The sequence below is a fragment of the Pteropus vampyrus genome, unplaced genomic scaffold (genome assembly GCF_000151845.1).
Source record: "Pteropus vampyrus isolate Shadow unplaced genomic scaffold, Pvam_2.0 Scaffold15, whole genome shotgun sequence".
Classification (NCBI taxonomy): domain Eukaryota; kingdom Metazoa; phylum Chordata; class Mammalia; order Chiroptera; family Pteropodidae; genus Pteropus; species Pteropus vampyrus.
In genome coordinates this window covers 2,276,867-2,291,498 of record NW_011888796.1, presented here as the reverse complement: position 1 = coordinate 2,291,498, position 14,632 = coordinate 2,276,867, and the positions used below count along the sequence as shown (strand labels likewise).

The following is a 14,632-nucleotide window of genomic DNA, read 5'->3' as shown; positions in this document are numbered from 1 at the left end:
TGAAAATTCTTGGTTATTATGCCTTATAATGGAGAGAGATCTATATATCTCCCTCTATTATGTGTATATCTTTATCACTTAGAAAGTATTTTATCAAATATCATATAGTCCATCATTGATTACACTATTTTTTAAGTGTTTCAGGAGCTGAAAAAAGGTACTGTCTTATAAAACAATTTTTGAGGCAGACTGATTTATAATAGATGGCCTCAATTATGGTGAAGGTAAAAGACTTAAGGAAAGCCAAATAATACTTGAATAGAAAAGGGCTTAGAATTATAAAATTCTTAATGCTGTCAATCAATTGCTCATTGAGCCGAAACCTAAAATTTAACCTACATGGGGCAGAAACATTCATTGCATGGAGATTTGGATTCGTTAGATGAAAGTTGACTTTTTACAGATTTTGGAAATGCCATTTGCCCAAGTTGGGTAAAAATTACAAATGGAGACATTAAAGAGAATATTTCTTCCATCATTCCTCCTTAGAAGAAAGAATACTTTGTTATATCTTAGAGAGGTATATTGGAGGAAATCGCATAGGAAATGACTTGGCTTTCAATAAGGTTTATGTGAATTCTGACCTTTAATGCTAAAAGCATAACAGTTTTCTGATATGCAAACATTGTTAGTAAAAAATTTTAACTTGTACCACTAGTAGTATTTCAAAGCCTGTGTATAGATTTTAACCTTGATCTAGAAAATTTTAGCAGTTTGGGGTGTGGTTGTTTATAAACCTAAACTGAGGTGTGATTGTTTATGAACCTAAACACATTCCTTTAGAAGAAACACTGAAAGAGATTAAGGCACATTCACTCTGACAGTGTGGTCAAGAAGGGATGGAGGCACAGGGAAACTGACACTCACCAGCTTAGATGACAGATGCCAGGTTAAAGTCTGCCTTTGGTGGTAGTCATAGTTTAGAAATAGCATACCTTGTTGCAGAATTATTATTTACACAGATCAGGAATTGGGAGAGGAGGTGGGGGGTTTTATTACATTCTTTCTGCTTCTCTTAAGCCTTTGAGGCACCTTAGCACTTCAGTTTGTTAGCAGCTAACGAGTACAGTGTTTTGCATACTCTTGTACATGTTTGCAATCAACAGAGCTGAACTTAATTAAAGGAAACATAAGCCTGAGAAAATACAGTTCCCCAAATACTGTTTACCTAACTAAACCTCCTTCTTTGTACTAATGAAAAATTATAACATTTTAATTATATTTATGCTAAGTATTTTGTGTTGCCATTTCATTATTATTGTTGTTTTTATTTTACCCTTTTTATCTTTTAGATCCACGTAAAAGCTCATTTCGACTATGACCCCTCAGATGACCCTTACGTTCCATGTCGTGAGTTAGGTCTGTCTTTTCAAAAGGGAGATATACTTCATGTGATCAGTCAAGAAGATCCAAATTGGTGGCAAGCCTATAGGGAAGGGGACGAAGATAATCAGCCTCTGGCTGGGCTTGTTCCAGGTAAGGACAAGATAGCAGAAAGTACATAGTTAAAAGAATATTTATAACATAAGCCTTCACAGAGAAAAACTCACTTTTTCATGCCTTTTTAAAAAGATGATGTAATTACTTTTTCATGCAATTGGGTTTTTATGTTATATCTGTAGCCTAAGTATCTTGAATATAATAGTGACCAATTTGTTGGGCTTTAGAGTGAAATTATGATATGATAATATAATATTTATGTTTGTTTTTTATTTATGTGTATAATAAGGTCACAGCCACAAGTATCTGCTTTTAAACCCAAAAGCTAGAAACAAATATTGTTTATACTTAGTCATATTTCAAGGAAGGAGAAATGAGCTGCTTATAGTAAGTTTAGAGAGTGATGCTACACCCTTGGTTCTTCACAGTAACAGTTACAGGACATTCCTCTAGAATCCTAGGGTATTATAAGCAGCCATCATGGTTCTCTACTCCAGTGCTTCTGCCAAAAATCAATTTGATATCTTCTTACCATGCCAGCCTTAGCCCATATTTAGAACTGGTGTTTATTGACTTATTATGTTGAGTTTCTGAAAGTATATAGATGAGTCAAGGAGATTTGAAAGATACTATTTGCAAGTCTTTTTATAGGACAAATAAATGGACCCACCTTAGTTTGTGTTAATGGTTTTCTGTTCAAAGGATTTTTGAGAGGTCATCTTGTATTAATGTCCACTTCTGTTTCAGGAACAGTCTACATATAAAAATGTGTCATAGAAGTGTAACACTGTAATGTTTTTAAACATTTTAATATGTAAATGATTAAAATTATTTTGTTATTTTTTAAAAATCCATTAAAGACAAATACTTATTTTTTAATTTTAATGCTCTTAAAATTTTCCCTCTGGTCATAGTTGTTTCATTAGGAATGCAATCTGTATAGCTTCTAGAGATAACCTGGTAGTTTCCTTTAATGCTTCTTATGTGTGTCAAACTCAATATTAATGTTTTTACTTGTAAGCTCTTATGAAATACAGTATGTTCTACAGATTATCGCAGTATAGATGGAAATTACTTATTGATTTTTAAGAATTCCTGGCTTGAAATGGAAAGAATTAGATATAAGACTTAAATATAAAGTAGAACTCTAATCCAGAATTTTCTGAGTAAAACCACTGTATCCTTCAGAAAAAATACATTTGATTTTAAGTAGATGTCTGAAAAGAAGATGAGGGTCACAGACATTGAAAGCTTAATCCTGAGAGGAAAAACATAATGTTTTTCATATATTTGTATCATTGGTAGCTTAAAAGTGGAAATAAAAAATCATTAAAACATGTACATACATGGAGGGGTTGGGAATAATAAATGCAAGGGAATATGTTGAGTGGTGTCTTGGAATCAAAAACGATGCATGTTCATGTATTATTTTGGAAACTTAACTCCTGGAATGAATTTGCTTGATTTCAGATAATTCTAAATGATCAGAACTATTGTAAGATCCAGCATAGTACTTTCCACATTGTAAATGTTCAATAAAAGATTTGTAAAAATTGAACTATTAAATTTTCTAACACTGGTTTATTAATCTTTCCTAACAGGTGGTATATTCTAGTAATGTCCTAGGATTGGTTGAGAATGAGATTGAAACTTAATACTTTAAACATTTGGAGGCTTATACTCATAGCTGACACACTCATAGGTGGCAGAAAGAATTAGAACAAAATATGAATGAAGAGTTACTTTGGGTGTTTTCCCTTGATTTAAAAACAAATACTGCTTTTCTTTTGTCTTAAATATTTTACTCTTTTTCCTTTCTGCTGTTAAGGGAAAAGCTTTCAGCAGCAAAGGGAAGCCATGAAACAAACCATAGAAGAAGATAAGGAGCCAGAAAAATCAGGTTGGACACTTTTATTTGACATTAATGAGAGGTTTCTTAGTTCTCCATTTGGAATCATGTTTATATTTATGTATTAGAACTGTCAAAAAAAGATGTATTCATGGCAAGGGTGATGTGGGAGGCAAAATATTATCTTAGAGCTGTAAAGAAAAGACAAGATTTAGGTATTAAAGATTGTCTATAATGCAAGATTAATGGAAAATTATAAATACTTCCCTGAAAAAAAATTTTCTATGAACAATATAATAAATGTTTATAAATTTAAATTAAAAGCTATTTGAGTTCTTCAGTTGAAAAACGTAGCTTTGTTCAAGGAAACAAATACCAAATTTATAGTTATGTTTATGATTATTCAACAGGAAAACTGTGGTGTGCAAAGAAGAATAAAAAGAAGAGAAAAAAGGTTTTATATAATGCCAATAAAAATGATGGTAAGTTCTACTCTCAGAGATAGCTGGATTTATAACTAAAACAGGTCCACTATCTAACACTTGAAAGAAATTAAACTGATATTTTCAGGGAGTTTTGGTTCTGGTTTTGCCTCTTAATGTGACAAATGTTCTTAAGAAAAGCATGTAGCAGAAATTATTTTCTTTTGGAATCCTATGAGTAATGCAGTGCTTTGAATTCTGAGAAAATTTAATATAAAAACTAAAAGTATCTATATATAGTGTTAATATTCCTCTAATTTTGAGGAAATTGAATAGAAATTTCTCTAATTCTTTTCTGTATAAACTCTTTGTGAAATTAATACATACTTCTAATAAGTTCTAACAATGTAGCTGTATTTTAAGTAAATAATGAATAATTTGTCTACAATAACTCCTGTCACTGAGGCAGCCCATTCCACATAGCCTACTAGCTGCTGGTTGATTCAGGTACAAGAAGAGTTTTTTGTTTTGTTTTAATTTATTGCTAAGATTCAAATTGTGTAAGTTGTAGCTTCTCTTAAAATCATAAGTTCTAATAACACTTGGCTCATATCCCAAGAGGCAACAGTCTGCTGGACCTGAGTGATGGCTGTTGCCTTTATTTCGGGCACCTACTTTCTTAGTTCCACAGTCTCCACCACATCTAATTTTTTATAAGCCCAACCTGATTTATTGCTTTTAGTGCCTTCTTGGTTGGTCCTTATAGGCATTAGAATTTGCTACTCCTGCTTTTGTTCATGTTAGAAACAAACCAAATAATAAAGGCAATCCTTAACCTCTTATTATAAGGCTTATTCTCTTAACACCTTGAATTTTTTTAAGCAGCATAAATTAAACTGATGAAAATACAACGTTATGTAAAATTAAATCTGAGATTCCATCTCCGTTAATAAAACTTTTTTTCCAAAGTAAACATCCTTAATGGTAATTGATATACTATATAACTAAGAAGATTTATTGAATTTTTAATGCTTTCCTCTATACTCGGGTAAGTAATCAATATCTCTTTTTCTTCATCTTTTGAAACACGCTAAAATTAGCTGATTCAGCTCTGATAGCAATTATACTAGAGAAAACTTGAAAATCTGAAGTTTACATATATATAAACTAAGTCTGTAAATCATAATGCTGCCACAGTTTGTACATGTTAGAAGAAGGAACTCAGATTTTTCAGAGGGAAAAGCATTCGGAGAAGGGAAGGAATTACATTTCTGTTCATAATGGTGTCATCATAATTAATATTTTTATTAATAATAACTCAGTAACTTCTATTTTAGGGGCAGTAACTATATGCCTTAGATACCTACATCCATTTAGTTCTCACAATAAATTTCTTGCAACCACAGATTAATAAATTCTGGTTCAGATATTAGAGTGACCTGCTTAAGTTCTTACAGCTAATATGTGGTTGAGCTGAAATTTAAACAGATACAGTTTGAGTTTCTAATCTACTCTGTGCTAAGCACTGGCAATACTAAGATGGTTCCCTGCTCCCATGGAACTTAAAGCTGAGAGAGTCTGACTACACATCTGATGCTCTTTCCCAATCAGATGAAATAGTATGAGTGAGAAGATGGCAGGGCTGCTAGTTCTCTGCCTTTGTTTATTTACCACTTGACAGCTCTGATTTCATCTGGATCAAGGGCTTTAGGAATGTTACCCACCTAGCATAATTTATACTTCTTGAATCATGACCTCAGGTTAGTATTCGTATTAGTATTCCAGAATAAAGTAAACATAAATGCAAGAAGTGTGAATAGCACAGATATGACCTGTCATCAAGCTATATGATCACTGAAAAGTATTCCAGCTTTCTCTGATAATACTAGTTATAGCATTTGTGAATGTTTGTCTATATCAGGTATATTGTGCTCAGCCATGTACATTTGTCTGATCCTTAAACCAGTCCTCTTTAAGTTTTAGTATCCCCATTTTACAAAAATTATAGGTATTATTCTCGTTAGTTTATCCTCTGGTGCATAACCCTCTGTCAAAATATTGGCTACAAACTAGCTATTTTATATGAGAATCAGTGTAGTTACATTATATCAAACATTTAAACAGTGTGAAACAAGAGAAGCAATACACTTTTTTAGAAGGATTAATATATTGCCTGATTTATCTTCATAATGTCCTGGCAAGGATATGACATAGGAAAACACTCAATACCATGTTGATCCAGGAAGTTAAGCATTTTTAATAATAAATTGTGCTTTTCAAATTTTTTAGGTGATCTACAAGTATGTGTTTATTGCATAGCAATAATTTTGTCTGAGGGACTTAACTTTTTCTTTTTTTCTAAAGACTATGACAATGAAGAAATCTTAACTTACGAGGAAATGTCACTTTATCATCAGCCAGCAAATAGGAAAAGACCTATCATTCTGATTGGTCCACAGAACTGTGGCCAGAACGAATTGCGTCAGAGGCTCATGAACAAAGAAAAAGACCGCTTTGCATCTGCAGTTCCTCGTAAGTTTGAATGTGCTTTTCATTTTCCTGTGCTTTTCGATTAATCACCTTAGATCCTAACTGTCTGGGGAAATTTTTTATTTGTTTCATAAAAACAAAAATGTTGTCAGGAAAGAGGAACTTTGTTTTAACCACACCTCTTTTGAGAATTTCTTACTAAAGATAGTCATTCTTGAGAAATTTCAGTTTCTCCTGAGAATATGGTACTAATTACTTTCTATATGAATTTCCTTTGGGGTTTTACAATTTCCTGGTCAATTTGGATCAGCTTATGGTTTTTTAAACCAACACAGAAAATAGAAATTTAGACATAATCTCTGAACACAGAAGTTCTGTTTAAAAATTATAGAGTACCTAATCTAATGGAAATAAACTTCAAGAAAAGATGAGTGGTAGTGTTTTAAATGCGAGATGAAGCAATTTAAAGTGTAAACATAAAATGTCTTAAGATAATTAAATGCAACTATTATTAAATACTAAAAACATTTTTGTTCATTTCTCAGTCTATCTAGAAATAAAACCAGTCAATGTTAAACACGTGGGCTCTTAAATTTCCCCAATTCATTATTTTATTATCTGTGTTATAAAATAAAATTTTTTCTGACTAGCAGAATTATACCCTTTCTTACCCTGATCCCTGCCCATTCTTTTTACCTAATTTTGATTGCCTAGATACAACTCGGAATAGGCGAGACCACGAAGTAGCTGGTAGAGATTACCACTTTGTCTCACGGCAAGCATTCGAGGCAGACATAGCAGCCGGGAAGTTCATTGAACATGGTGAATTTGAGAAAAATTTGTATGGAACCAGCGTAGATTCTGTACGGCAAGTGATCAACTCTGGGAAAATATGTCTTTTAAGTCTTCGTGCACAGGTAAAGCTGTTTTGGTTTAGGGTGTTGAATTTGAAGGCATCTTCTGCAGAGTATTTTAGTGGAAACTAAATTCTGGTATAAGAACTACAGTACCTAATTAAGTTCTCATACAGTTTTTTCCCACTGGTTCCCCATGTGAAATCAGACAGGTTGCTAAATCTCTTTCAGTTTCCTCAGAGAGTAAAATACATACATAATCTTATATATATACGTACATATTTTCTGAAGCTGAAAATACAGTAACTGTAGTACTCATAGGGCTTAAAATATTTTAGAAGTTATAAAAGAATTTCTCTTTTCTGATTCTGATCTGAGAAAAATTAGAATAGAGGTCATTTTTATGGTTTTAAATGCCATAGTTCAAGTATGAGTAGGTATCATAGTGAATAGTGGTATTAAATAATGAAACCTCCATTGGTTTTTATTATTTTGCAGACTAAGCAAAAACTTGAAAAATCAGTAACAGTTGCTTCTTAGATTTTCATTAAAAAGTAAAATTTAGAAATTTAGGATTTTTAAGATTGTGTTGTGGAAAACTTGTAAACTAGATAGCTTCAACATAAAATTTTCTTAAATGTACTGGAATCTACTGCAAAGGTCATTAAAGAGATGTATATGAAAGAGAATTAAGCCTAAAATGCCTCTTTTAAAATTGTAGTTACAATTTTTTTGCTTTTGTTTATTTTTTTTTATAGCAGACGAAAGAGTTTAGTCTACTATTTCAATTACAATATTTAAGATAAGCATAAATGTTTTTACTAAATTCCTTTAGGGTTCTTTATACTGTTGGGCTAGCAGATTTACCAAAGAACTTAGAGAAGTTAAGCAATATTGTCTTAATAATGTTTTTAGATAGAAAAGGGCATGTCCCTGTAATCCCCATTTTGATAGAGTGCTTCAGTTTAGGGACAACACTGTCATGCAATGGCAAAGGCAAGATGAAAACCACCATCTCCTAATTCAAACAGAGTCTGCTTTTTCTTGGATTTGCTTTTCCAGATTTTTTTCTTTTGTATTTTTTTGCTTTTCCAGATTTTTTTCTTTTTTTCTTTTGTGAAGTTTTTCTCTTTGATTCTGCTTACATTTAGACCCTGGTACATGGTAAGGTGATTGCTCGTTTCTAATTTCTCCAAAATGGATTTTTAGTATTTTTAAAATAATAGTTTGCATATGATTTTATTAGCATGGTATTATAGCATCACATAGTTGTAATCCTTCAGAGTCATTCATTTTTATTTCATTACATAAAAAGAGCAAGCCAGTATTGTATGTGTGTATGTGTGTGTCTGGTGTGTGATTTTATAGGTACACAGTATATTTTTACAGTGAATGAATGGTAGGATCTTAAAATATTGTGAATTTTTTGTTACAAAGATGTTTGGAAATACAGGTAATGTTTTTTCGTTTTGTTTTGTTTTTTGTTTTTGATGACATTATTATATTTTAAGTATATTGTTGGAAAGTAGTTAAATGTTGAAAATTTTTTTAAAGATTCAAAATTTCTTTTTAGTCATTAAAGACTCTCCGGAATTCAGACTTGAAACCATATATCATTTTCATTGCACCTCCTTCACAAGAAAGACTTCGGGCATTACTGGCCAAAGAGGGCAAGAACCCAAAGGTAACGTTACTATACCGTTGTACTAGTCCATTGAAAATAAACATGAAACAGTCATGGCCTAATATGTCACAATACTTAAAAGCTGCAATCAGCTTGAGCTTTCAAACTGATTATTCTCTCTGCCATATCACTCTCCCAAAAATTGCTGTGTTGCCTCTGGTTAGACTATGGCAGCTCTCCAAAGAACGTGGCTTCTCATGTTGTTCCTCACACATTCCCTGTTGTTACCCCAAATGTATGGTAAGCTTTGGTGTTCCTTAACACTTCCTTAATCTTCTCCATATGAGTATATGTTATTTCCAACGGGCATTATGGGACACCCCACACACAAAGTCTCACCAGATTCTTAGGGATTACCCACTTTTCTCTGCAGATATTCCGCATATGCAGTAGCAAACACTGAGTACTCTTGTTTTTCTCCTCTTTTTTTCTCATTAAAATTTTATGTTCTGTTTGTCTCCTCCCTTTGATCTTCTCCTCTGATCTGAAATGGAAAAAAATTTTAAATTGTTTTAGATGCTGGACATGGTTTTCCAGTAAATGATAATATACTGATACATTAGTTAGAAAGCATTGAGTTTTTATTTAAACAGGTGAAATAAAAGCTTTCACAAGAGTTGCTATGTCAAAGTAACAAATACTCTTCCTTGGTTTTTGCTGATTTTTAAAATATTTCTGTTTAACAGAGGAATAACTCATGTCATCTCATTTGCTGTACTCTTAAAAGCATAAAAACAAGTAATAACACTCTCCCTTGAAAGCTTCTTAAAAGTCATTAAAAACACAACAGTACTCTTTTTCTTTGGTTCTCGACTGTTCACCACAGCCACCAACTCTCCTTCCTCCCATGATACCTTTCTTCACTCTAGGTCTACTTACATTTCTTATTCAGTCTATATGTATGTGAAAGTAGTATTTTTCAACATCTTAGGCTATAGATACCAGAGGCTTTCTTACCCTATATGTTGAGCATAATTTTTAGGCTAAGTAGACTAGCTTAAAAATTTGGTAAACAAGTAACATGGCTGTTCAAGGAGACAGATGCACCTTAAGGACCAAAGGGGACTCCATTCTACTTGTTCGGCCTAATTTTCTATTTTCTAATATGCATACTTTTTTTAGTTAGGTTATTCTTCAAGGATTCAATATCATGCCAAGGGCCATATCTACAATTCAAAAACATGTTAAGCAACTTTTTTTTTGGTTGATGGTCTCTGGCAATGATCTCATGGAATTTTTTACCTACTTTATTATTACTTTATTCAGAATTAGCCATCCGAAATTGAGTGAGGTCTAGATATGCATACTTTTTTAAAGTAGGAACTTAATCAGTACCAAAATGTTTTACAGTATATACTATGCTCGATTTTCTAATTAGGATTTTCTAATTTAAAAATACTAACTTTATTGAGGTTACTTTACATAAATAAAATGCGTGCATTTCAGTTGCATAAGTGAGTTTTGGCAAAATGTATACCTGTATAACTAACATGCCAGTCAAGATTTAGAACATTTTTATCACTCCAAAAAATTCATGCCCCTTTGAAGTTAATACCCCTTCATTCTTCCCCAGGCAACTGCTAATCTGCCTTCTGTCACTACAGATTTGTCTGTTCTGGAAGTTAATAGGTAGAAACATAGAGTATGTTTAAGTCTGCATCTGGCTTTTAATCAGCATAATGTTTTGAGATTCATCTATGTTGCATCTAACATTAGTTCATACCGTCTTATGGCTAAGTGATATATACCATGATCTTAATATTATCATAATTTTGTCCATTCATCAGTTAAAACCATTTGAATTGTTTCTAATTTTTAGCTAGTGGGACTAAAGCTGCCATAAACGTTCATAGTCTTTGGGTGGACATTTGTTTTCATTTCTCTTGAATTGCCAGATCAAATGCTAAGTGTGTTTAACTATATAAAAACTGCCAAACTTTTTAAAACACTTTGCTATTTTGTTCCCACTTTGGTTCCATTTGTTTCATATCTTTACCAACTTATGCTGTTGTTGGTTTGTAACAATTTTTTAGTTCTAATAGGTGCGAAGTGGTGTTGTTATGGTTTTCATTGGCATTTTCCTGATGACTAATGATAGCATCGTAATCATTTAGGCATGTTTTTTGGTAAAATGTTTCAAATCTTATTTTTTTTAATTGGGTTTTTTCTTACCGAATTGTAAAAAATAGATGTAAATATTTTCTCAAAGTCTTTGTATCTGCTTTTTTAATAGTGTTTTTTGAAGATCAGGAATATTTAATGAATTTTTCTTGTGTTTAATGATTTTTGTCTACTAAAAGAATTTGTTTACTCTAGGGTTACAAAGGTTTTATTCTGTTTTTTTCTAAAAGGGGCTTTTTTGTTTTGTGTTGTTTTTTAATCATACATGAATATCGAGTTGCTCTAGAATCATTTCTTGAAAAAGACTATCCTTTCTTCCATTGTCACCTTTATAAAAAAATGACCTGACCAAATATGCAGTGGGGGACATGGGGTGGATTATTTCTGGTCTCTATTCTGTACTTATGCTAATTATCACACTGTCTTGATTACTGTAGCTCTATTGTATATGTCTTGAAAAAAAGTCATTAAAAAGAAAAACAGTCATAAAAGGAAGTGAAATACTGATACATGGCACAACATGGATGAACCTTGAAAACATTATGAGTGAAAGAAGCCATCTCAAAGGACTGTATATTCTATGATTCCACTATATGGAATGTCCGGGATAGGTAAATTTTTATAGAGACCTATCGTAGATTAGTGGTAGATTAGTGGTTGCAAAGGACTGCGGTTGGCAGAAAATGAGGAGTAGCTGTTAATGGGTATAGGTTTGGGGTGAGGGATGATGCAAATGTTCTAAAGCTGATTGTGATGCTGATTGCCCAACTCTGTGACTTTACTAAAAACTGTTGAATTGTACATTTCAAACGAGTGACTTGTAAATGAACATATTATCAAGAAAGCTGTTACCGATTTAAAAGAAAAAAAAAAAAATCCCAGAGCAAAGATGGCAGAGTGAGGAGCTCTGCAGCTTGCCTGACCTTTGGGCTGGGGGTGGGCTGGCCCCCGCATGGTCTACAGCTTCTGATGGCTGGAGTGAGAAAGAACATTTTCCAATACTTTTTTAGGCACTTTTATATTCATCTCGAAAAGAAAACAAAATTCTGAACTCAGGATTTCACAAGTATTCCTGTGTCGTCTCCTGTAGTGGGTAGTCCTGCTTCCTAGGCCACTTTTCCCAATCTTGAAATGCAGATATATCTTCTCTACATTTTAGCTCCATCTATGATTTGGATTGGAAAAAGGTGATTTTTTTTTTAAATGTATTTTTGTGTTCTCTTAAGGAAGGACTACATTGCACATAGATGCAAATCCTATTAATTCATGTTTGGGTTTAGAGAAAAGTTGGTAAAAGGAAACAAAAGTTTTGAGTCCAGTGATGAAACCCTATTCACTTGCCTAGGATGAGAGGCTGCTATATTATAAATTACTTCATTCTTTTTTATGGAGTCTTATATAGCACTTAGGACTTGTGTTTCCGTCCTGCTAAGGCTGGAAGAAAAGTGGCATTAAGTGGTTTTTCTTACGTTATGATGGACCCTACAATATAACGTGCCTTCAACTTTGGACCTTGAGGAATGGCGAGGGGAATGAGAAGTTTCCATATAACTCCTTTCTCCTCTGAAAAAGAAGTGAAAATTCCTTATGCAGTTCCACCTGACTTTATGGCGTTTTACATTTTATAGCTCTTTTTTTTTTTTTTTTGTGAAAGCATGAATAACTTTTTTCCTTTGACCACCCCCCGCCCCCAAAAAAAATCCCAGCAGGTTTTACTGTACAAGTTGAAAAGATGATTTTAAATTTTATATGAATTAAAAGGAGTAATCAAAACACTTTAGAAAAAGAATTTAGGGGACATTTGTCTTTGTTAATTGTATTTTTTTGGTCTGTTTTCTATTTAATTGACTTATCTTATTTTTATTCTTTCCTTATAATTGCTTCAGCTTTAGTTTACTTGCTCTACTGTCTGAGGAGAACTTAGATGATTTTTAAACCTTTCTTTTCTAATAGGAAGCTATAAATGTCTCTCTCAGCAGTTCCTCAGTTGCATCCCACTAAATTTGAGGTTATATTTTTTATTATTATTTTGTTAGAAATATTTTCTAGTTCCCTGTCATTTTCTTTTTTAACCTGTGGGTTATTTAGAAGTATGACATTTCCACCTATTTGGAGATTTTTTTTTTTTTTTAAGATTTTATTGATTTATAGTCCCATTGTGGTCAGAGAACATACTCTGTAAGATGTCAGTCTTTCAAAATTTGTCGAACCCTATTTTATGACTCAGCATCTGTTCTAGTGCATATTTCATGCACATCAGTAAGGACGTATATTCTGCAGTTGGGAAGAGGATGGTGTATCTGATTGCCTTTTAATTCCACTTATATTGTTATCTTTTTTAGTATTTCCAGTAGTGCTTTATCATCTACACAATAAAAATGTTGAGTAAAAACAAATCCTCAATTTTAAGTCAGTGAAACTGTGCTAGCTAGGTGTTCCTCACAGGACAGAGAATGTAAACAATCAGTTACCTGATTGTACTCTGAATCTGAGACTCTGTTCTGTTAAAATGGGGGCTCAAGAATGGTATAAACTGATATGGTCAATTTTCCCTATAGGCTAATTTTTTTCAATCCAAAATTTTTGAGCAAAAATATTTTGTTTCTTCTTAGTCATGAGTTATAATTAGAAAAATGAGAGGAAATTAAAACAAAATAACTGATAGCCATTTTGGCAAAAGATGAAATAATGCCTTAAATCTGATAAAGAAAAGCTAGTTGAATTGGTTATTCATGTGAATGTAAGATGAGGGGCTTAACATTTACATTGCAACTCTAGCACTACAAAGTTTATATTCTATTTTGAGTTCTGGAATGCTCTTTCAATAATCTTGAGCTTTGAGTAGACATAAGTTTCAGCAAGAATGTCAGTGTGTTCAATTTTAGTAGTGTAGTAGAGCCCCTGGCTAGGGAACAAAGGATTCTGTGTAACATAGCCAGATGCACAACATTCCAGAATGAAAATTAGAGAACACACAAGAAACTGCCTGAGGACAGGCCACAGCTGCCATTTGTTTAATATGTTTCCATCTGTTACAGAAGTTCAACCAGTTGAATGATATATTTTGTATCGTGGGTCTAATATAGTATTAATATATGACTTTTATATATGAGACATTTGGACTTGAGTTTAATTAGTTCTCTTCATTGACGTATAATTTGGGGGCAGTTTCACTTTATTGAACACACATATCTGATAATCAGGGTTCTGGATAAGTTTTGTACATAGTCTTGCCACCTGCTTGTCTGTGCGAAACAGTTGTTTCCCTTGCCCTACCTATATTTTAAAGTAGCCTGCTCTAGCTATATCTTTCTCAAACTCTTCTTAGGATACTTTTTGCATCTTAAAGACCTTCTTTGTGTATTGAAAACAGAGTAACAATATAATGTATAAGCTGAATATTTCCCAAAAACACAAAAACAGTCACCCCTTGGACAACGGGAGTTTAAAGGCACTGACCCCCATGCAGCTAAAAATCACATATAACTTTGAGACTCCCCCAAAACTTAACTACCCTCTGTATCCATGGAGATTGGTTCTAGAACCCTTCTGCAGTGCTCAAGCCCCCTGTATAAAATTGCATAGATCAGTGCATGCAGTCAGCCCCCCATATGCACAGACTCCCAATCTTGGATAGAAAACAGTTACAGGTATTTATTGAAAAAATCTGTATTAATGGACCCATGTAGTTCAAACCTCTATTGTTCGTGGGTCAGCTGTATTCAATTCTTAAATCTTGGGTTGATTTGCATTGTTTTCATAGAAAGATACC

The 14,632-nt window shown here is 32.9% G+C and overlaps 1 protein-coding gene across 6 annotated transcripts in view; it reads left to right on the top strand.

The window, feature by feature from the left end:
* MPP5 (membrane palmitoylated protein 5) overlaps window positions 1-14,632 on the top strand; it is a 74,567-nt gene that overhangs the window by 58,084 nt on the left and 1,851 nt on the right. For all 6 annotated transcript variants that reach the window (XM_011384112.2, XM_011384148.2, XM_011384166.2 and 3 more), the window contains 6 exons: window positions 1,293-1,476; window positions 3,269-3,340; window positions 3,700-3,771; window positions 6,076-6,243; window positions 6,916-7,118; window positions 8,629-8,739. In XM_011384112.2, coding sequence (XP_011382414.1) covers window positions 1,293-1,476; window positions 3,269-3,340; window positions 3,700-3,771; window positions 6,076-6,243; window positions 6,916-7,118; window positions 8,629-8,739 — 810 coding nt within the window. The remainder of the gene's footprint in view (window positions 1-1,292; window positions 1,477-3,268; window positions 3,341-3,699; window positions 3,772-6,075; window positions 6,244-6,915; window positions 7,119-8,628; window positions 8,740-14,632) is intronic.